Genomic DNA, 21,236 nt, shown 5'->3' on the forward strand with positions numbered 1-21,236 from the left:
GCTGATTAGTAAAATTAAAGAAATGGTTGGAACCCTGGTCATGGGGGGCAATCATGCGTGATGTGACCCAGAGGACCTGTGGACAAGTGAACTGTCTGTGGAGGAAGCTAAACTGCTAGCAACTGTAGGCTAAGTTGGCTAGTTATGCCCAGACAGATGTTAGTCAAACAATTCATCAAGTGATGTCCATCATTTCCATCCATATGCAGCAGTTTGGAGTGAACAAGAACACGCTTGATGTATTATTTAAAAACATACTGAATATTTCTGGTGTAAATAGTGTTTTTATTGATTAGTTTATTATTAATAAATCTGTGAAGATTATATTTTTTTACCAAAACAAAGGTTGCACAATAGTAATTAGATAATATGCATCCAGTTTGAGGTGTCTATGACCATCATTGAAAAGGTTTTAGAATATTTACTTAATAAAATGTGTTTTAGTTGATTAATTGATTATTAGTAAGTCTGTGAAGGTTTTTCATTACTACAAACAGTACCGTCTCTAGCCATTTGGGGGCCCTAAGCAACATTTGATTTGGAGCCCCCTCTCTTCTATTGGTCGGGGCCTTCCTAGCAGTCAAAGGCCCCCTAGTGGTTGGGGGCCCTAACTGACCCCTTATGTTGCTTATGCCTGGAGTCGGCCCTGACTACAAAGGCTGTTAAAGTGGGCCACCTACATCTTAATTGTGATGTAGAATACAGAAAAGGTTAATTTTGGGACAGGTCTGGTGAACTTTTAGTGAAAAAACTCTGTACGGTGTATTTTACATTGGCAAGTGTATTGGCAAGTTCCGTGAGGAACTCGGAGTAGAGCCGCTGCTCCTTTGCATCGAAAGGAGCCAGTTGAGGTGGTTCGGACATCTGGTAAGGATGCCCCCAGGACGTCTCCCTAGGGAGGTGTTCCAGGCACGTCCAGCTGGGAGGAGACCTCGGGGTAGGCCCAGGACTAGGTGGAGAGATTATATTTCAACACTGGCCTGGGAACGCCTCGGGATCCCCCAGTCAGAGCTGGCAAATGTGGCTCGGGAAAGGAAAGTTTGGGGTCCCCTGCTGGAGCTGCTGTCCCCGTGACCCGATACCGGATAAGCGGATGAAGATGAGATGAGAAGTGTAATAAATGAGTTGCGTGGTTCCAAATATCAAGTTAGTTAAAAGTGAGCTATTCAAATCTTATTTACAATTTGAAAATTAATTACATGTTTTCAAATCTTTTTTTACGCCTACAAAATGTATGTCGCTATTTTACTTTCATATCAACCACTTTACACTTTACAAAGGGTGCAAACCATAGGCTGGTTCTACACCTCATAACTGCCTTCCTCTCCTTTGTGCGTGCGTGTGCGTGGGCGTGGGTGTGCGCGTGCGTGTGCGTGCGTGTGCGTGCGTGTGCGTGCGCATGTGTGCTCAAGATGCACATTTTTTTCTCCTATGTGCTTCTGATCCTCACAAGCATCCTAATCTCTCAAGGAAGTAGCAGCTCTTGTCTGAAGTTCCTCATTTTCATTTGTATTCAATTATTTTTTTATTGCTTGAATTGCATTTTATAAAACCCTACATCAGCTTTTGTCATCTCTAGGTCTCCAGACAGGTAAAGTGCCTTTTGCTCTGATTATGTCTGGGTTGGGACACTCAGGGACGGGATGATCTAGGTGGACTAATTGAGTCTAAGTGGTTCTTTGAGAGATAGAAGAGTAAAATGTTATCTGAATTTATAATAATAGGGGTGGCTGAAATAAACCTTTTCAAATAAAATGTAACCGGTCACAGCCAAACGCTACCTCCGTTTTATGTACCTAATGTTTGGCCGGGTGGTCGGGGGAGTGCATTTTTAGTAGGGGTTGTTAGATTAAGTTTAGGGTGAATTCCTTTTTAGTTTCTCTTGAGTAGTTTATAAGATATTGACTTACTTGATCAACAAGAAAAACACAGAAGTAAAAAAGCCAGAAGTCTACATTAAATTTTGACTTCCGTTTGACAAACATGACCTGAATATTCGGATTCCCATACATGCCTCACATTTATCAGGCCTGCAAAAATTGTCAAAGCACAATCTCAAGCCATTCTGGTTTGGCAGGATTTCTTTATGGCCTGGTCCTTAGCACACCCGTGTGACCAGCTGCTGTTCATCCATTGTATTTACTTCCATTCTGTTCAGGTCAAAATGCGTCATTGAGTTGTAGAACCTGATTTGTTTCTTTTTTTGGATCACGTTACTTCAATACCACATAACTGCCTTCCTCACCTGTGTGTGTGTGTGCGTGCGTGCACATGTGTGTGTGTGTGTGCGTGTGTGTGTGTGTGTGAAGGTGGTGAGTGCTGAAGCAACAGTGCAAAAGGTGTAGAGTTTCTGTAAAAGCACTGTGAAGATGCATTAGTCATCTTCTATCCCTCCCATCTACCCCCCCGCCCCCCCCTTCAACCATTCTCACCAGACAGCATGGAGAAGGGTCAGCAGTATGGAGGTCAGAATGGACCCCCCCAGGACATGGCCACTACCCCCTCCCCTGGCCCCGCGGTGGGTTATGGCGTCCAGGGAGGTGAGTCCGGGTCCGTACTCGACCAGTTTATTAGCGTGTACACACTGTATGATGTACTGTTGTGATTTGTACTCTTGTCAAAGTTTTGAAATGTATTTTACTTATTTGATCATTAGCTCCCCAACCTGGCATTCACCCTTCAACTCAGCAGTACGGCCTGGCACAACCTAGTCGCCCCTGGCAGTGAGTTTCTCTCGTTCTCACACACACAAACACACAACATCTTTTACCTCTGATGCCCTCGTCTGCCTTAAGCATATAGCTTATATCATATACCACAATCTGCATTGTAACCCAGTGGGCACAGCAGAGTTATTTAGTAAAACAACTGCTAATATCTCATTGCTTTCAATATGAAACACTGCTATATAGACTTCATATTGTACCACGAAAGTGTATATTTTTTGTCATTACTTTGCTTTTGCAGTGATTTGTTAACTTGGTGTCTTTCATTTCTCAGTATATATATATGTACCATTTATATAAAAGGACAAAATGGAAACAGTGAACTACTGCAAAGGCTTTTGTTGTTTTTAAATTAATGTTCTTGTGTGACATACTGCGTTGGTCATCTTTCGTAAAATATTTCGTAAAATCATTTCGCAATATACACTCACCTAAAGGATTATTAGGAACACCTGAACATCTGTTCAATTTCTCATTAATGCAATTATCTAATCAACCAATCACATGGCAGTTGCTTCAATGAATTTAGGGGTGTGGTCCTGGTCAAGACAATCTCCTGAACTCCAAACTGAATGTCAGAATGGGAAAGAAAGGTGATTTAAGCAATTTTGAGCGTGGCATGGTTGTTGGTGCCAGACGGGCCGTTGTGAGTATTTCACAATCTGCTCAGTTACTGGGATTTTCATGGACAATCAGTTCTAGGGTTTACAAAGAATGGTGTGAAAAGGGAAAAACATCCAGTATGCGGCAGTCCTGTGGGCGAAAATGCCTTGTTGATGCTAGAGGTCAGAGGAGAATGGGCCGACTGATTCAAGCTGATAGAAGAGCAACTTTGACTGAAATAAACACTTGTTACAACCGAGGTATGCAGCAAAGCATTTGTGAAGCCACAACACGCACAACCTTGGGGCGGATGGGCTACAACAGCAGAAGACCCCACCGGGTACCACTCATCTCCACTACAAATAGGAAAAAGAGGCTACAATTTGCACGAGCTCACCAAAATTGGACAGTTGATGACAGGAAGAATGCTGCTTGGTCTGATGAGTCTCGATTTCTGTTGAGACATTCAGATGGTAGAGTCAGAATTTGGCATAAACAGAATGAGAACATGGATCCATCATGCCTTGTTACTACTGTGCAGGCTGGTGGTGGTGGTGTAATGGTGTGGGGGATGTTTTCTTGGCACACTTTAGGCCCCTTAGTGCCAATTGGGCATTGTTTAAATGCCATGGCCTACCTGAGCATTGTTTCTGACCATGTCCATCCCTGTATGACCACCATGTACCCATCCTCTGATGGCTACTTCCAGCAGGATAATGCACCATTTCACAAAGCTCTAATCATTTCAAATTGGTTTCTTGAACATGACAATGAGTTCACTGTACTGAAATGGCCCCCACAGTCACCAGATCTCAACCAAATAGAGCATCTTTGGGATGTGGTGGAACGGGAGCTTTGTGCCCTGGATGTGCATCCCACAAATCTCCATCAACTGCAAGATGCTATCCTATCAATATGGGCCAACATTTCTAAAGAATGCTTTCAGCACCTTGTTGAATCAATGCCACGTAGAATTAAGGCAGTTCTGAAGGCAAAAGGGGGTCAAACCCAGTATTAGTATGGTGTTCCTAATAATCCTTTAGGTGAGTGTATGTGTGTAACTTCAATGTACTTATATTCTAAAATACATGATATATAATTGGTCGTTTTTTATATATTTAAGATTGAAATATGTAATCAACATATGATCATGTATTTTAAAATATATGTTAAGTATTTCAATGTATATGGCCGTATATTAAATTTCCATATGAGTAGCAACATGTGGCCTTAGCAACACCTAGCCTTAGCAACACCTAGTCTTAGCAACACCTAGCCTTAGCAAATTCTCAAACAGGATTGGTGGGTGCTAAATTTGTGTGACTTATAGTGTGACTTATAGAATTTACAACAAACAACTGTTTTCTTGGGGGACCTAGGTGGTCCTGTTCAATTTGGATCTGACCATTTCTAGCCTGTTCTGTCTAGTCCTTCCTGATCTCCCTCTGCAGTAACCAAACTGGCAAATCTAACCAGCTGCACCTGGGTCTAATGAGTTCGGCCTGGCTTTATGTGCTTTTATCCGGTTCTATCCAGGTGGTCCTGTTTAAGACTAGTTACATCTGCTTCTGACCATTTCCCCCTGCTGTCCCTTGCAGTAGCCTAGGTGTATTCAGCGACATCCAGCTTATGTCGGTGTGACCCGTCTTTGCAGTGACCCCGGTAGTGGTGGTACAGCAGCAGCTGCCCAGAGACGTGCCGGGACTTATGACGTGTCCTCAGTGTCAGGTCCAGGTCCTCACCGAGACAACGTACGCCATAGGACTGCTCACATGGGCCATTTGTGGAGCCCTGGGACTGATGATGTGAGTTATGTCGACTTGCTGTTTGAACGGCACGTGCTTTCGCTCTGTTAACACGGCCCAGGATCACGTGAATAACAATCGCATTTTTGCACTAACAGGACTGTTCAGGTGGAACATCAGGGACTGAAATATCTAAGCAGCCCAGGCTCCATGTAGCGCTCTAATGAGGGGCCCACTTCCTGAATTACCGCCTCACTTAGAATTACCGCCTCCCTTGTGGGTATGATTCCTATTGGGGTCCAGTGTGAAAATGAATGCACTCTATACAGTAAGCTGTTCCGGATAGGAACATCGGTTAAAACGCTGAAACGTAACAAAAAACTATTTACGATTATAAAAAATAAAAAAACAGCTTTCTTCACATCAACAAAAAAACTGTTCCCCAGGCGGGAGACCCCATGCTGAATCCAGTTCCACTAAATTTTTTCATTGCAACCCTCTAATTAGGGTCATTTTCAGACCATATTCAGACAGGTGGGTTCAATTAATGATGAGGTACAACAGAAAACCAGCAGGCTCCGGCCCTCGTAGAGTAAGATTTGAATACCCCTGCCCTAAAGTGTAAAGAAAACAAAGACACCAAAGTGTCTGCTAATCCCTAAAGTGTAACGAAAATTAAGACACCAAAGTGTCTGCTAATCCCTAAAGTGTAACGAAAATAAAGACACCAAAGTGTCTGCTAATCCCCAAAGTGTTACGAAAATAAAGACATCAAAGTGTCTGCTAATCCCTAAAGTGTAACGAAAATTAAGACACCAAAGTGTCTGCTAATCCCTAAAGTGTAACGAAAATAAAGACACCAAAGTGTCTGCTAATCCCCAAAGTGTTACGAAAATAAAGACATCAAAGTGTCTGCTAATCCCTAAAGTGTAACGAAAATTAAGACACCAAAGTGTCTGCTAATCCCTAAAGTGTAACGAAAATTAAGACACCAAAGTGTCTGCTAATCCCCAAAGTGTTACGAAAATAAAGACACCAAAGTGTCTGCTAATCCCTAAAGTGTTACGAAAATAAATACATCAAAGTGTCTGCTAATCCCTAAAGTGTAACGAATGGAACTCCATGTTAGTTACTGAGGGCCAGTCTTCGGTAAATACTTTTTGCTTCTCTACTTCTTAGGTGCTGGCCGTGTTGTTTCATTCCGTTCTGCATTGACTCCTGCAAGGACGTGGAACACCGCTGCCCCAACTGCAAGAACGTCATCCACCTCCACAAACACATGTGAACGAGGCATTTACAAGATCAGTGGGTTTGTATATTCACTTTTAATTCAGTAAAAAAAGCTGGAGATTAATTGAACTGCAGATTTGTCATTCTTGAAATATTGTAGAACCATTTCTTTGACTTTAAAACCATGAGGTTTCAAAAAAGATGTTTGAAATGTTCAACTGTGTTGTGTTTTAATTCAATGTACAAATATTAGAAGCAGAAATGCAAAATAAGAAAATACAGCCGATTATGGTCAACAGTTTGCCCTTTTCTTATCTCAACGGATCACAAATTATGTAACAATGAATTTACGCAGTGTTTTGTCCACCTTTCATATAAACGAGGATGTCAACTTCTTATCTCTGTGCTTTGGCTTCACTGTGTCTCTCAGCAGAGTATCAGATGTCACATTCGATACTCTGTCAGTTCAGTAAATCCAGTAATCTTTTCATTTTATTAATTAATTTATTTTTGTAGCAAATGACTTTTCAGCTAAATGCATGACCATCTTACCATACCGGTCCACACCCCAAGACCATGTCTACCTGTATTGGGATTCTGTGCACACGCAGCTATTCTGCAGTATGAGTGACAACAGCAGGTCTCACATCCTGGTTTCAAGCTTCCCAATCACATCAACCACGGCCTCTTCCCCGGAGTATTGATGCGTACTGGTGCTCTGTTGTTGGTGATTGGGTTTGGTATATACTTATAGGCAGGGGTGTAGAATTGGGGGGGGGGGGGGGTATTAGTCTGTAATACTCTTCTGCCTAGTTTTATGCTCGATCTGGTTTTGTGACCACGTTTATACTCTTGCCTCACGATTTCGTATTTTGCCTCATTATTTGGATCTCCTGTGTTTTTGACCTTTCTGTCTGCCCTGTGATTTTGGTTTTTGACCTTTCTGTCTGCCCTGTGACTTTGGTTTTTGACCTTTCTGTCTGCCCTGTGACTTTGGTTATTGACATTTCTGTCTGCCCTTTGACTTGGATTACGTTTTGTATTAATAAATTCGGCACTTGGCGAATTATTCCACATTTGTCCATCTATGTCTGGAGATTCTTGATGCGCGCGCAAACACACACACACAGACACACACACCACATGACAGACAGTAAATCAGTTATCAACAGGATGGACGTGGGACAATCCCACGGAAAATGGAACTGCTGATTAGTAAAATTTAAGAAATGGTTGGAACCCTGGTCATGGGGGGCAATCATGCGTGATGTGACCCAGAGGACCTATGGACAAGTGAACTGTCTGTGGAGGAAGCTAAACTGCTAGCAACTGTAGGCTAAGTTGGCTAGTTATGCCCAGACAGATGTTAGTCAAACAATTCATCAAGTGATGTCCATCATTTCCATCCATATGCAGCAGTTTGGAGTGAACAAGAACACGCTTGATGTATTTAAAAACATGCTGAATATTTCTGGTGTAAATAGTGTTTTAATTCATTAGTGTACTATTAATAAATCAGTGAAGATTATTTTATTAACCAAAACAAAGGTTGCACAAGCTGGCCAATAGTAGTTAGATAATATGCATCCAGTTTGAGGTGTCTATGACCATCATTGAAAAGGTTTCAGAATATTTACTTAATAAAATGTGTTTTAGTTGATTCATTGATTATTAATATGTTTTTTCATTACTACAAACAGTACCGCCTCTAGCCATTTGGGGGCCCCCTCTCTTCTATTGGTCGGGGCCTTCCTAGCATTGAAAGGCCCCCTAGTGGTTGGGGGCCCTAAGCAACCCCTTATTTTGCTTATACCTGGAGTTCAAAGGCTGTTAAAGTCGGCAACCTATATCTAAATTGTGACGTAGAATATAGAAAAGGTTAATTTTGGGACAGGTCTGGTGAACTTTTAGTGACAAAACTCTGTAGAGCGTATTTTACATTGCCAAGTATAATAAATGGGTTACGTGATTCCAAATATCAGGTTAGTTACAAGTAGGCTGTTCAAATCTTATTTGTAACTTCAAAATTAATTACATGTTTCCAAAACATATTTACAAGTTTTAATATATTTTTTACGCCTACAAAATGTATGTCGCTATTTTACTTTCATATCAACCACTTTACACTGTACACCGGGTACAAACTATAGGCTGGTTTGACACCTCATAACTGCCTTCCTCTCCTTTGTGTGTGCGTGTGCGTGCGTGTGCGTGCTCAAGATGCAAATTGTTTTCTCCTATGTGCTTCTGATCCTCACAAGCACCCTAATCTCACAAGGAAGTAGCTGCTTTTGTCTCAAGTTCCTCATTTTCATTTTTATTCAATTATTTTTTAATTGCTTCAATTGCGTTTTATAAAACCTGTACATCAGCTTTTGTCATCTCTAGGTCTCCATACAGGTAAAGCGCCTTTTGCTCTGATTGTGTCTGGGTTGGGACACTCAGGGACGGGATGACCTAAGTGGACTAATTGATTCTGTGGTTCTTTTAGAGAGTGGTTCTTTTAGAGATTGAAGATTAAAATTGTATTTGAAGTTGTCCAAAAATCTGTATAGTTTTGTGTGCATAGCTATGACTAAAGTAAGTGTTGCTTTTGTGTTTGTATCCACACGTGAGGATGTAAATATTTGTTATAATAGGAGTGGCTGAAATAAACCTGTTCATATAAAATGTAACCGGTCACTGCCCAATGCTACCTCCGTTTTATGTACCTAATGATTGGCCGGGCGGTCAGGGGAGTGCAGTTCTAGTAGGGGTTTTCAGGGCAAAGGTTGCCATGATAATTTATTGGGAACCGTCCGTCTGTTCTCTGGTACGAATCCAGTAACAACAAAGCAAGACTTCTGTACATTTTTGCCAGACCGCGTAGGCGGAGTCGGTTAAGAAGAGAGAATGTCTCTCACTGGGTGAGTGACTGAGTGAGTGGGTGAGTGAGTGGGTGAGTGGGTGAGTGAGTGGGTGAGTGAGTGGGTGAGTGAGTGCGTCGTGGTTAGAGACGCCTACTGTGATGGATCTGTCTGTGGTTCTATCCTTGCCACGGACCTGGATGTTAACTCATGTATGGAACTAGTTTCGAGAACCATGGAATTCTGACTAACTGGTTTGACAATGCAAGCAGTAAAGCTTGCCTGTTCCTTTTCTGGTTAAATAACTTGTGTGGGTATGAGATTTGGTTCCTGAACACAGTTTACTTTGTAAGGAGTTGATTAACTTAAGCTTAAGAATTCCCTTTTAATTTCTCTTGAGTGGTAAGATATTGACTTACTTAATCAACAAGAAAAACACAGAAGTAAAAGAGCCAGAAGTCTACATTATATTTTGACTTCCGTTTCACAAACATGACCTGAATATTCGGATTCCCATACATGCCTCACATTTCTCAGGGCTGCAAAAATGGTGAAATCACAATCTCAAGCCATTCTGGTTTTGCAGGATTTTTTAATGGCCTGGTCCTTAGCACACCCGTGTGACCAGCTGCTGTTCATCTAATGTTTTTACTTTCATTCTGTTCAGTTCAAAATGCGTCATTGAGTTGTAGAACCTGATTTGTTTCATTTTTTGGATCACGTTACTTCAATACCACATAACTGCCTTCCACACCTGTGTGTGCGTGTGTGTGCGTGCGCATGTGTGTGTGTGTGTGTGTGTGTGTTTGAAGGTGGTGAGTGCTGTAGTAACAGTGCAAAAGGTGTAGAGTTTTTGTAAAAGCACTGTGAAGATGCATTAGTCATCTTCTATCCCTCCCATCTACCCCCCCCCCCCTTAACCATTCTCACCAGACAGCATGGAGAAGGGTCAGCAGTATGGAGGTCAGAATGGACCCCCCCAGGACATACCCTGTCCCCCTTACCCCGGCCCCGCAGTGGGTTATGGCATCCAGGGAGGTGAGAGACCGCTCAACCAGCACTCTCACTCAGTGTATTAGTTTATTCATACTGTACATTGTCACTTTCTCCCTCCGCTCCTTCTTTCACCTCTACTCTACCTACCCACTCCATCTACCTACCCACTCCATCTACCTACCCACTCCATCTACCTACCCACTCCATCTACCTACCCACTCCATCTCACCTCTACTCTACCTACCCACTCCATCTCACCTCTACTCTACCTACCCACTCCATCTCACCTCTACTCTACCTACCCACTCCATCTCACCTCTACTCTACCTACCCACTCCATCTCACCTCTACTCTACCCACTCCATCTACCTACCCACTCCATCTCACCTCTACTCTACCTACCCACTCCATCTCACCTCTACTCTACCTACCCACTCCATCTCACCTCTACTCTACCTACCCACTCCATCTCACCTCTACTCTACCTACCCACTCCATCTCACCTCTACTCTACCCACTCCATCTACCTACCCACTCCATCTCACCTCTACTCTACCTACCCAATCCATCTCACCTCTACTCTACCCACTCCATCTACCTACCCAATCCATCTCACCTCTACTCTACCTACCCAATCCATCTCACCGCTTCATTTTCTCTTTATCTGTCATCCACCCCACCCCATCTGTCTTTATCTCTTGGCCTGTCTATCTCTCACCCACACTGTCTCTCTCTCCCTCACTTATTCCCTCACAGACAGTATAGTGAACGGTCAGTACAGACCCCCCCAGGACATTTCATATCCCCCCTACCCCGTCCCCTCGGTGGACTATGGCATCGGGGGAGGTGAGAGACCAGATTCACACTAAACCGGCGCTCGCACTCAATACATGAATGTACACACCTTTTGAATGTATATATGAATGTACACACCTTTTGAATGTATATATGAATGTACACACCTTTTGAATGTATGTATGAATGTACACACCTTTTGAATGTATATATGAATGTACACACCTTTTGAATGTATATATGAATGTATACACCTTTTGAATGTATATATGAATGTACGCACCTTTTGAATGTATATATGAATGTACACACCTTTTGAATGTATATATGAATGTACACACCTTTTGAATGAATGTTTGAATGTACACACCTTTTGCTCAAAGTGAACCATTTATGGGTTTGACTCAAGGATGTGTCATGACAACCTCTGATTATACATGTACTTATTTGTTAACTAGCTTCCCAACCCAGAGTGAATCCACCAACTACAGGGGCTGGCGTGGCACCATCTGCAAATGCCCCAGTCAGTAAGTCTCACACACACACACACACACACACACACACACACACACACACACACACACACAACACACACAGCACACAATCTTGCATTCTTGGAGATTTCCGGTGCGAAGAATTCATCATTTACTTGAAACCTACTTGCTTGTATCTAGTTTTGCATCATCGTTTGGACTGGTTACGCGGATCACTGTTTACATAATAAAACAGCTCAAATATCATGTTCAATTCACAGACAATGTCTGTCTCAACTCTTTGTGCTGTTGACTCAAGAACATGGAATTATTTCCAACAATATATTGCAGCGGAAACAGCAAACTGCTATGACCTCTGACATTCATGGCTTGACACCCAATGCTGTCAAACCCTCCCATGTCTTGCTAGTTTGAGGTAATCGAGTCCTTCAAACTTTGCTTTCGTCAAAGAATCCTCCATTGGCAGCAATTACAGCCATGCAGACCTTTGGCATTCTAGTTGTCGGTTTATTGTGGTAATCTGAAGAGATTTCACCCCATGCTTCCTGAATTTGATTGATGGGCCCTTCTTACATACCATGCGGTCAAGCTGCTCCCACAACCGGTCAGTAGCGTTGAGATCTGGTGACTGTGCTGGCTACTCTATTATAGACGGAATACCAGCTGACCGCTTCTTCCCTAAATAGTTATTGCATTGTTTGGAGCTGTGCTTTGGGTCATTGTCCTGTTGTAGGAGGAAATTGCACTCCACATGGTATGGCATGGCATTGCAAAATGGAGTGATAGTCTTACTTCTTCAAGATCCCTTTTTTTCTGTACAAATCTCCCACTTCACCATCACCAAAGCACCCCCAGACCATCACATTGCCACCACCATGCGTGTCAAGCAGTCCTCCAACATCTTCTCACTTGGTCTGAGTCTCACAAATGTTTTTCTTTGTGATCTGAACACCTCAAACTCATATTCATCTGATCATAACACTTTTTTCCAATCTTCCTCTGTCCAGTGTCTGTGTTCTTTTGCCCATCTCAATCTTTTCTTTTCATAGGCCAGTCTGACATATGACTTTTTCTTTGCAACTCTGCCTAGAAGGCCAGCATCCTGGAGTCGCCTCTTCATTGTTGATGTTGAGAGTGGTGTACTATTTAATGAAGGTGCCAGTTAAGGGCCTGTGAGGCATCTGCTTCTCAAGCTAGACACTCCTCCTGCTCAGTTGTGCACTGGGGCCTCCCACTTCTCTTTCTATTCTGGTTAGAGACAGTTTGCGCTGATCTGTGAAGGGAGTAATACACTGTTGTACAAGATCTGCAGTTTCGTGGCAATATCTTGCATGGAATAGCCATTATTTCTCAGAACAAGAATTGAATGACGAGTTTCACGAGATAGTTGTTTGTTTCTGGCCATTGTGAGCCTGTAATTAAACCCACAATTGTTGATGGTCCAGATACCTAGTCTACAGAAAGACAGTTGTATTGCTTCTGTAATCAGCACAACTGTTTTGAGCTGTGATGACATAATTGACAAACACAACGTGCCACTGGAACACAGGACGGATGGTTGCTGATAATGGGCCTCAGTACGCTTATGTGGATAATCCACTAATACGTTTCCCGTTACAATAGTCCTTTACAACATTAATGGTGTCTACACTGGATTTCTCATCAATTTGATGTATTTTAATGGACAAAACAAGGACATTTCCAAGTCACCCCAAACTTTTGAACTGTAGTGTACATATATTTTGCAGGTGGTTCTGGTTCTGACATTCTAGCCCAGTGTTTCTCAGCCCTGCTCCTGGACGCCCCCCCCCCTGCCCTGCATGTTTTAGGTCTCTCCCTGTCCTAACATACTTGATGTAGCTCATGAAGGACTTGATAATGAGCTGATCATTTGAATCAGGTGTGACAGAGCAGGGAGAGATCTAAAACATGCAGGGCTGGGGTGCTCTCAGGAGCAGGCTTGAGAAACACTGTTCTAGCCAGTTATTCACATTTAATCTGGTTCTGACCAATTCTGTCAGGTTCTAACTAGGACTTCCAGCAAACCTTAGTAGTGTTTCGATCCCATTATCTCTGGTTCTATCTGGTTCTAAGCGGTGTTCTCCCATCTTTGCAGTTACTCAGGTGGTGGTGTTACAGCAGCAGCTGCCCAGCAACGTGTCCGGACAGATGAAGTGTCCTCACTGTCAGATTGAGGTCGTCACGGAGACGACACACACCCCTGGAACACACACCTGGATGCTCTGTTTAACCCTCGGAATCCTCCTGTGAGTTAATACATTTTAAATCCCTAACTTGAATCAGGTGTGCAATTCTAAATTGAGTTTCCTCTGAAACTTAGAATCTTGGAAGTATTGGTCTGACTGTCAAGCCCATTTACTGTCAGCCTATGAACAATGGCAGTTCGTCAACGTAGCCATCCAATGAGCAGCCCAGGATAAACACCTGTCTTTGCACACAGTTTCTTTGCATTACGTTTGCTGAGTTTGTGCTGAGACAAGGTGGTTAGCTACAGGATCACGCCAGCAGGTACGTTTAGCCTCACGCTTCCATGTGGGGACTAATCTGAATAAAGAAATATTGTTTCAGCCAGATTACTAAAACGTTGCCAAGTCAGAAGGTACTATCGCTAAGACAGAGAACGCGTGTCCACAGCGATAGCAAGAATGCCACGAGAGCGCCCCAGGTCTTTGAGAATCAGACGACAACATTGTGACCCCTTGTGTTCAATGATAAACTGACATGAGAAATCTTCAGGCTACCAGGTTTAGACCCGCCCCCAGAACAGTTAAGGGAACTTTGACCTGCGGTGGTGGGGTCACTAAGGATTCCGTGACACGTACCGTAAGAGATTGGGTGTGACGGTAACCCCCGGTGTCTCGGTTAATTTCCGATCTGGTCTTCTTATGATAATTGCCATCTAATCGCGTCAGCTGACTGACTAGATTGTAAAAATGAAAGAACCCGTTTTGTATACTGAGGAAGCCTTAATGAGTTAAACGATAACGGTGTGTTTCTCTATACCTCTTAGGTGCTGGCCGTGTTGCTTTATTCCGTTCTGCGTCAAATCCTGTCAGGATGTAAAACACCACTGCCCCAACTGCAAGAATGTCATCCATATCCACAAAGCCACGTGAACAGGCCCCGTATCCAGAAATACATGTGAACAGGCCCCATCACCTGCCACAAAGAGATCCACTCCTGCAAATAAATATGAACATCATACACCAGAAATCTGCCACAAACTCATCCATATCCTCACAACTATATGAACAACATAAACCAGATGCTGTAAAAGTATAGTTATTTTCGTATGGAAGTTTGTATTTTTTTGTGTGTCTAAACCTGAGGGCTGTGCTAAGGGAAATTCACCATTCAGTTCTTCTATAGGGGATTTTTTGATTGACTTCAAATAAGGTCTCTATTCCATACATGCTTACAGTACCCCGTCTCAGTGTTTTGAAAAACCAGAGAGATTTGCACAGTTATCAAAAACACTGAAGTGCTGTAAGCCTAAAGGAAACACAGACCTTTTTATAAATAATCCCCTATGGAAGAAATTTATGTTGATATAACGCAAAGAGCCACACTCAAGTTTTCATGATTATTTCAGTCTATACAATGACTGACTGACTATCTGTGATATGATGTTTACAAATATTGGAGAAAAGCTAGCTTTTATTGTGGGTTCTGTTGAGGCCTATAAAATGTATATTCTCCAGTAATTCATAGGTATTCAATATCAATACCTTACATTTTTAAGTGACAGAAACAGATTTGTTTAATTCGTAAATAATAATTCTAGAAATTTCAATTTCTTGAAATAAAAACATTAGTTTCAATCAAGAACGCTGTTTGACATTTTTTTACAATTATTTTTTTAAGGTCACAACAACAAGAACTCGCATGAATGGGAACGCTTGAGCAAATAGTACGGTGAATAATACAAAGTACAGTGCCTTGCAAAAGCATTCAGACCACTGACTAATCCTCTGATATTACTAATTTACAAATGGCACATGGACATTTCTTTGTGTTTTGTATTCTATTTTAAAACACTAACCCTCACACTATAATGTGACAGGTGTTTCCTGTCAGTGCCGGGGCCAACAAGATACCCAGCAAAATCCAACTATGATGATACAATAAAGTTTTACATATTCGGTTCTTTTGTAGTGCTATGCATTCCAAAATCAGAGAAACATGGCCAACAAAATACACCATTTGTTTAACACTTTTTGTGTTATTACATGATTCCATGTGTTATTTCACTATTATTATATTATGTGAAAAATTGTAGAAAGAAACAAATGCCCTTGAATGAGTACGTGTCCAAACGTTTGACTGGTACTGTAAATAAATGTATATGTATATTTTAAAAACAAAAGTGTGATGTTCATCTTCCTTTTATTCCAAATATTGCTAAATATTCATAGTCATGGAATAAATATTGATGAGATGAAACCAAATATACACAGAATATATATTTTAAAACTACGGACTAGAATGAAAACATCCAGTAAGCTAGTTGGGTCTGTTACTGTACACCAGAAGAGAATCTCAAATACGTCTGAACCTTTTAAGTTTTAGTTGTCTTTGTCAAGTAAAATAAATAGTTTTCTCCCAAGCAATCTTTGTGAATGCAATAACAGACAATCTTGAGAAGTGACCACACTTTCATAAAGTACATACGCCAAATTGGTTTCAGTGTGACCGGAGTTCATCACCTGGCCGAAACCTGTTTCCAAAAGATCTTTAATCCATTTAATTAAATGTGCAAACTTCTCCACTGCCTTAACACCTCCCTTGTCCCTCGCCTGTTTTTCCTCTCCAGACTGGTTCAGGTCATTTTATAATCTCCTAAGGGAGTGGCAACTCTGTCTCACAACAAGTAAATCAAGTTTATTCTACACATTAGGAGTTGTCGTCTCCCAAGACTCCAGACAGGTAAGGGGCTTTCACTTCAGACAGGTAAGGGGCTTTTACTCGTGGCTGGGCTAGGGTGCTCTGAACTTAGGTAACCTGGATGGAATGATGGGGTCAAAATATTTTTTAAGGATAGAAAGGATGTTTAAAAATAGCTGTGTTGTTTTGTGTGTAGGTGTTTGGCTAAGAGGATTATTTTTTTTTTTTGGCTATATTAATACAAAAACATTACTTTAGAAGTGGGATGTCTAAAATCCATTTATTGAAATAAACATGTCAATCTAAAGTTCTTCATGCTGGTTGGATAAGTGCACTTAAACAGAGAGGAGTTTTGTAGCTGAACCAGCTGCCCAAGATTTAATTAATAGGGAACTGCCCGGCTAAATCAATGAGAAGGAAGCCTTCTGTTAATGTTCAACTTACTATACAAGTTAGTTGTGTGTGTGAGTTTTGGTCCCTGCACATTTATGGTATGTTTACATTACCAAAGTAAATGTGTATGGGATAGGTCAAGGTAAATTTCAATGAAAGAAGTTATTAACAGAAATTCTAATTCACTAGTATTATAGTAGTTATTATATTTCTTTCAATGACCCCTTATTAATTGCTCAGTCTCTCTTCCTAAACTATTAACGAGGTGCTAGATCATGCTAATGTGTGTGTAAAGGTGTATTAGTAATACTTATTTAAAGGTGTATAAGTAATAGTGGTCAGTAAAGCTGTATTAGTAATACTTATTTAAAGGTGTATTAGTAATAGTGGTCAGTAAAGGTGTATTAGTAATAGTGATCAGTAAAGGTGTATTAGTAATACTTATTTAAAGTTGTATTAGTAATAGTGGTCAGTAAAGGTGTATTAGTAATACTTATTTAAAGTTGAATTAGTAATAGTGGTCAGTAAAGGTGTATTAGTAATACTTATTTAAAGGTGTATTAGTAATAGTGATCTGTAAAGGTGTATTAGTAATACTTATTTAAAGGTGTATTAGTAATAGTGATCTGTAAAGGTGTATTAGTAATTGTTATTTGAAGGTGTATTAGTAATAGTGATTAGTAAAAGTGTATTAGTAACAGTGATCAGTAAAGGTGTATTATGAATAGTTCTATGAAAGTGTATTAGTATTTGTTATTTGAAGGTGTATTAGTAATATTGATTAGTAAAAGTGTATTAGTAACAGTGATCAGTAAAGGTGTATTATTAATAGTTCTATGAAAGTGTATTAGTAATTGTGCTGAAGATGAATGTCACTTTCTCCCTCCTCTCCCTCTTTCACCTCTTTTCTACCTACCTAACCCTTTCTCTTGGTCACTCTGTCTCGCTCTTCCTCCCTTCTCCGTCTCCATACAGTATGGAGAAAGGTCAGCAGTATGGTGGTCAGAATGGACCCCCCCAGGGCATGCCCAGTCCCCCCTACCCAGGCCCTTCGATGGGTTATGGCATGCAGGGAGGTGAGAGCAGATTCACACTTAAATAATGCCTTGACGCAATGTCTCAATTCACATTCATATGGTATATTGTATATTTAATATTGTTTGAATTTTGAATTTTGAAAAGTTACACTAACCAGACCATAAATGTGTTTATTTATTTTGAATTTTGAAAAGTTGTGTCACACTAACCAGAGATTATAAATGTGTTTACTTATTAAGGTGCTCCCCAACCCAGCATGAACCAACCAACTCCACAGTACATCATATCACAACCTGCAAACCCTCCTGGTGAGCCATTAAGGAACTGAAGTGTGTTTAGCATATATATATACAGGAATAATAGGGAAAACATAGAAAGTGTGAAATAACACATATGGAATCATAGAGTAACCATAAACAAATGTTGAACAAATCTAAAAGCATTTATGTTGTAGATTCTTCCTAGTAGCCATCTGTTGCCTTGATGACAGCTTTGTCTCTCTAGCATTTGTCAACCTCTCTGCATGCAGCTTGAAATGTAAAATCTCTGAAGCACTGTTGTCTTTGACACTTGTAATGCGATTCTACACTCTCTTGACCTATTAATCAGTTACATGAATTAATTGACTCTTCCGAATCATCTATAAAGCGATTCAAGATCCAGTTCCACCAGGGACACACAAATATACATTTCAATTTTAGCTGGAATTGATTTGTTTTTAGCAGAAACATGTTTTTGGAGCAAGTTGTGAGCTAGCTTCACCATAGTTGGAATTCCATAGGCTCAGATTGAAAACCAAACATTACCGTACTCATGCAGGCCATGCAAAACGTGGTAATTTTTCGTCTGACCCTATGGGACATTGTGAAACTAAGGACGTTGTCAAGTGAATATACGATTACTAGCAGGGACACCATTCGGTAGTTGCGGTCGAAGCTACTGATTATCTAATGCGTCGAGTGATTAACGTGACGTTTCCTGGTGTACGTCGCCATCTGGACTGTCAAATCATCACAAAGTCGTTTTACATGTGCTTTCATTATCGCAGGTTTCTAAATGAAAGAATGTCACTGGAAGACAGTACAAAGAAAATGCTGTTATTCCGGCTACATAGATACAAAGATAACAAAGGAACAATTGTAAAAACAAAATGTACTGGTAGAATATTATGATGTGTGACATCTAGCCTTAGTACCTTTTTTCATCTTTTTTTATTTCTATTATTTTTCATCTGGTTTGATCTGGCTCTCACCGGTAATATCCTAATCAATTTTAAATGTTCTCCCTCACAGAAACGTTGGTAGTGTTATCATCCCATTGTCTCTGGTTCTTTCTGGTTCTAAGCGGTGTTCTCCTGTCTTTGCAGTAACTCAGGTGGTGGTGGTACAGCAGCAGCTGCCCAGAAACGTGTCAGGACAGATGAAATGTCCCCACTGTCAGATTGATGTCGTCACGGAGACGACACACACGCCTGGAATGCTCGCCTGGATCATCTGTGCAACGCTTGGAGTCCTCCTGTGAGTTAATAGACACTCACAACTTGTTTTAAATCCTTAGTTTGAGTCAAATGCACAATTCTAAATCAATTTTTCTCTGAAACTGAGAATATTTGATGTATGGTGCTGGTTGTCAAGACCTGAAGCTAATTCTTTTCCCAAAATGTATATTTAGTTAAATCTGTGAAGCTTAGGTGATCATTGTGTATATCAATTGCCCCAAGCACACACAAATCTGCAGAGGAATTGTTAGTTGACCACAAAATCCACATTTGCAATGGCTGTCTCAGTCTGTATATTTGAATCCCACAGACCACCAAAGGTTTGAGATTAATTTAGCTGTCCCCGAAGGATCTGGAAAGATTCTGTAGGGAGGAATGGTGTGAGATCAATCAATCAATCAAATGTATTTATAAAGCCCTTTTTACAACAGCAGTTGTCACAAAGTGCTTTACAGAGACACCCGGCCTTAAACCCCAAGGAGCAAACAACAGTAGTGTTGAATTCCCTCCCACTGAGTTCTCCAGGTTATTTTTTAAATAGAAAATACATCTGATTGACTAATTGATTGATGTGAATACTGTGACACGATAATAATGAATTAGGTATATTTATAATAATAAAGTATATGTATAATTGTTGTAAGACAAAAGTTAAAAGTTGAAAGTTAAAAGTTCATCTTTTTTTTCTAGAATCTGGCCCTGCTGTTTGATTCCGTTCTGTGTCAGCTCCTGTCAGGATGTAAAACACCACTGCCCCAACTGCAAGAGAGTGATCCACATCCACAAGAGCTAGTGTCCAGGCCTAGACCAATCACTGGGCACAGTGACGCATGTGACCAGGCCTAGACCAATCACTGGGCACAGGGATCCACATCCACAAACCCATGTAACCAAGCCTAGACCAATCACTGGGCACAAAGTGATCCACATTTGCAAAATCATACGACCAGACCTACACAAGATTCCTGCCACTAAGAACAGATTTTATTTAGCTGATTTATTTTAGGTGATGGTGAACTAATGAGACATATTCGTAAATAATATTTTTCATGAATCTGTGGATATTCAGTACCAGTCAAGGGCTTGGTCACACTTGAATGGGATAATATCCAAACTTTTGATTGGTACTGTATATAATGGATGTATCTATGGATATGCATTGAATCATTAATTGTAAGATAATTCTAGAAGAAGTATGTTTAAAATGTTATGTTGTCATCTATGAAGTGTTTTTGCAGTGTTCAAATGGTTGACTAAATGAACAGAAAATACTGTCAAATACCGGAGCCTATGACCATCCAGCGTGCGTGCCAGCGAAGATGTCTTGTTTAAGCGAGCAGTGAGCACCTGCTGTGAAGTTGTCGCAACAAGGCATGGCTATTATCGCAAATTGGACATAACTCGTTTTTCTGTAAAACACAGGGCAAAACAAATGTTTGAGGGTTATTTAAAATGTAAAAATAAAACTGTAAAATAATATAATGCAACTGGAATGGAGTTAAAAAGTAACACTTCAGATCTCTTCCAAGCACAGAGGTAAGTACTCACAGAAAGATGGTGAATACTGCGTGGTGCTTTTGCACTGTCCATGTAGGTCACAGGGGTCAAACCGGTTCCACGGAGGGCCGAGTGTCTGCAGGTCTTCGCTCTCATCTTGGTGCTCGACTGATTAATTAGGTCACTAATTAGGTTAGAAGATCTCGGACTTGGGATAGGGAGGAGAGTGGGGGTGCTAGGATTTGGGATAGGGAGGAGAGTGGGGGTGCTAGGACTTGGGATAGGGAGGAGAGTGGGGGTGCTAGGACTTGGGATAGGGAGGAGAGTGGGGGTGCTAGGATTTGGGATAGGGAGGAGAGTGGGGGTGCTAGGATTTGGGATAGGGAGGAGAGTGGGGGTGCTAGGATTTGGGATAGGGAGGAGAGTGGGGGTGCTAGGATTTGGGATAGGGAGGAGAGTGGGGGTGCTAG

At 41.2% G+C, this 21,236-nt stretch overlaps 2 protein-coding genes across 13 annotated transcripts; both read left to right on the forward strand.

Annotated features, from left to right (window-relative positions):
• The first annotated feature begins 1,455 nt into the window (after positions 1–1,455).
• Positions 1,456–15,281, forward strand: LOC105031547 (lipopolysaccharide-induced tumor necrosis factor-alpha factor homolog). 9 transcript variants are annotated; one of them, XM_034294187.1, is made up of 8 exons: positions 5,044–5,134; positions 5,233–5,354; positions 6,254–6,383; positions 10,088–10,188; positions 10,903–10,992; positions 11,400–11,468; positions 13,552–13,702; positions 14,467–15,281. In XM_034294187.1, exons 4-8 carry the CDS (start codon positions 10,089–10,091, stop codon positions 14,570–14,572), a joined length of 516 nt encoding a protein of 171 aa, XP_034150078.1. In that variant the 5' UTR covers positions 5,044–5,134; positions 5,233–5,354; positions 6,254–6,383; position 10,088; the 3' UTR covers positions 14,573–15,281. The 9 variants fall into 9 exon arrangements, with proteins under 9 accessions (XP_034150081.1, XP_034150080.1, XP_034150078.1 ...); XM_034294188.1 differs by having other exon boundaries at positions 5,233–5,350; XM_034294185.1 differs by having other exon boundaries at positions 5,233–6,383; positions 10,084–10,188.
• A 999-nt stretch (positions 15,282–16,280) lies between these two features.
• Positions 16,281–20,739, forward strand: LOC105031549 (lipopolysaccharide-induced TNF factor). 4 transcript variants are annotated; one of them, NM_001303943.1, is made up of 6 exons: positions 16,345–16,406; positions 17,709–17,809; positions 18,011–18,079; positions 19,138–19,288; positions 19,960–20,109; positions 20,164–20,739. In NM_001303943.1, exons 2-5 carry the CDS (start codon positions 17,710–17,712, stop codon positions 20,060–20,062), a joined length of 423 nt encoding a protein of 140 aa, NP_001290872.1. In that variant the 5' UTR covers positions 16,345–16,406; position 17,709; the 3' UTR covers positions 20,063–20,109; positions 20,164–20,739. The 4 variants fall into 4 exon arrangements, with proteins under 4 accessions (XP_028977685.1, XP_034149871.1, NP_001290872.1 ...); XM_029121852.2 differs by having other exon boundaries at positions 16,281–16,382; positions 19,960–20,738; XM_034293980.1 differs by having other exon boundaries at positions 16,283–16,406; positions 19,960–20,738.
• The last annotated feature ends 497 nt before the right edge of the window (positions 20,740–21,236 follow it).

The sequence above is a fragment of the Esox lucius genome, chromosome 9 (assembly GCF_011004845.1).
Source record: "Esox lucius isolate fEsoLuc1 chromosome 9, fEsoLuc1.pri, whole genome shotgun sequence".
NCBI lineage: Eukaryota > Metazoa > Chordata > Actinopteri > Esociformes > Esocidae > Esox > Esox lucius.

Excerpts from the sequence above, each read along its gene's own strand:
- LOC105031547 (XM_034294185.1), top strand. The coding sequence starts at position 10,089 with ATGGAGAAGGGTCAGCAGTATGGAGGTCAGAATGGACCCCCCCAGGAC. Across the intron at positions 10,189-10,902 it reads GGGTTATGGCATCCAGGGAG|ACAGTATAGTGAACGGTCAG; the intron begins GTGAGAGACCGC and ends ATTCCCTCACAG. Across the intron at positions 13,703-14,466 it reads TTAACCCTCGGAATCCTCCT|GTGCTGGCCGTGTTGCTTTA; the intron begins GTGAGTTAATAC and ends TATACCTCTTAG.
- LOC105031549 (XM_013135148.4), top strand. The coding sequence starts at position 17,599 with ATGAATGTCACTTTCTCCCTCCTCTCCCTCTTTCACCTCTTTTCTACC. Across the intron at positions 17,810-18,010 it reads GGGTTATGGCATGCAGGGAG|GTGCTCCCCAACCCAGCATG; the intron begins GTGAGAGCAGAT and ends TTACTTATTAAG. Across the intron at positions 18,080-19,137 it reads ACAACCTGCAAACCCTCCTG|TAACTCAGGTGGTGGTGGTA; the intron begins GTGAGCCATTAA and ends CTGTCTTTGCAG.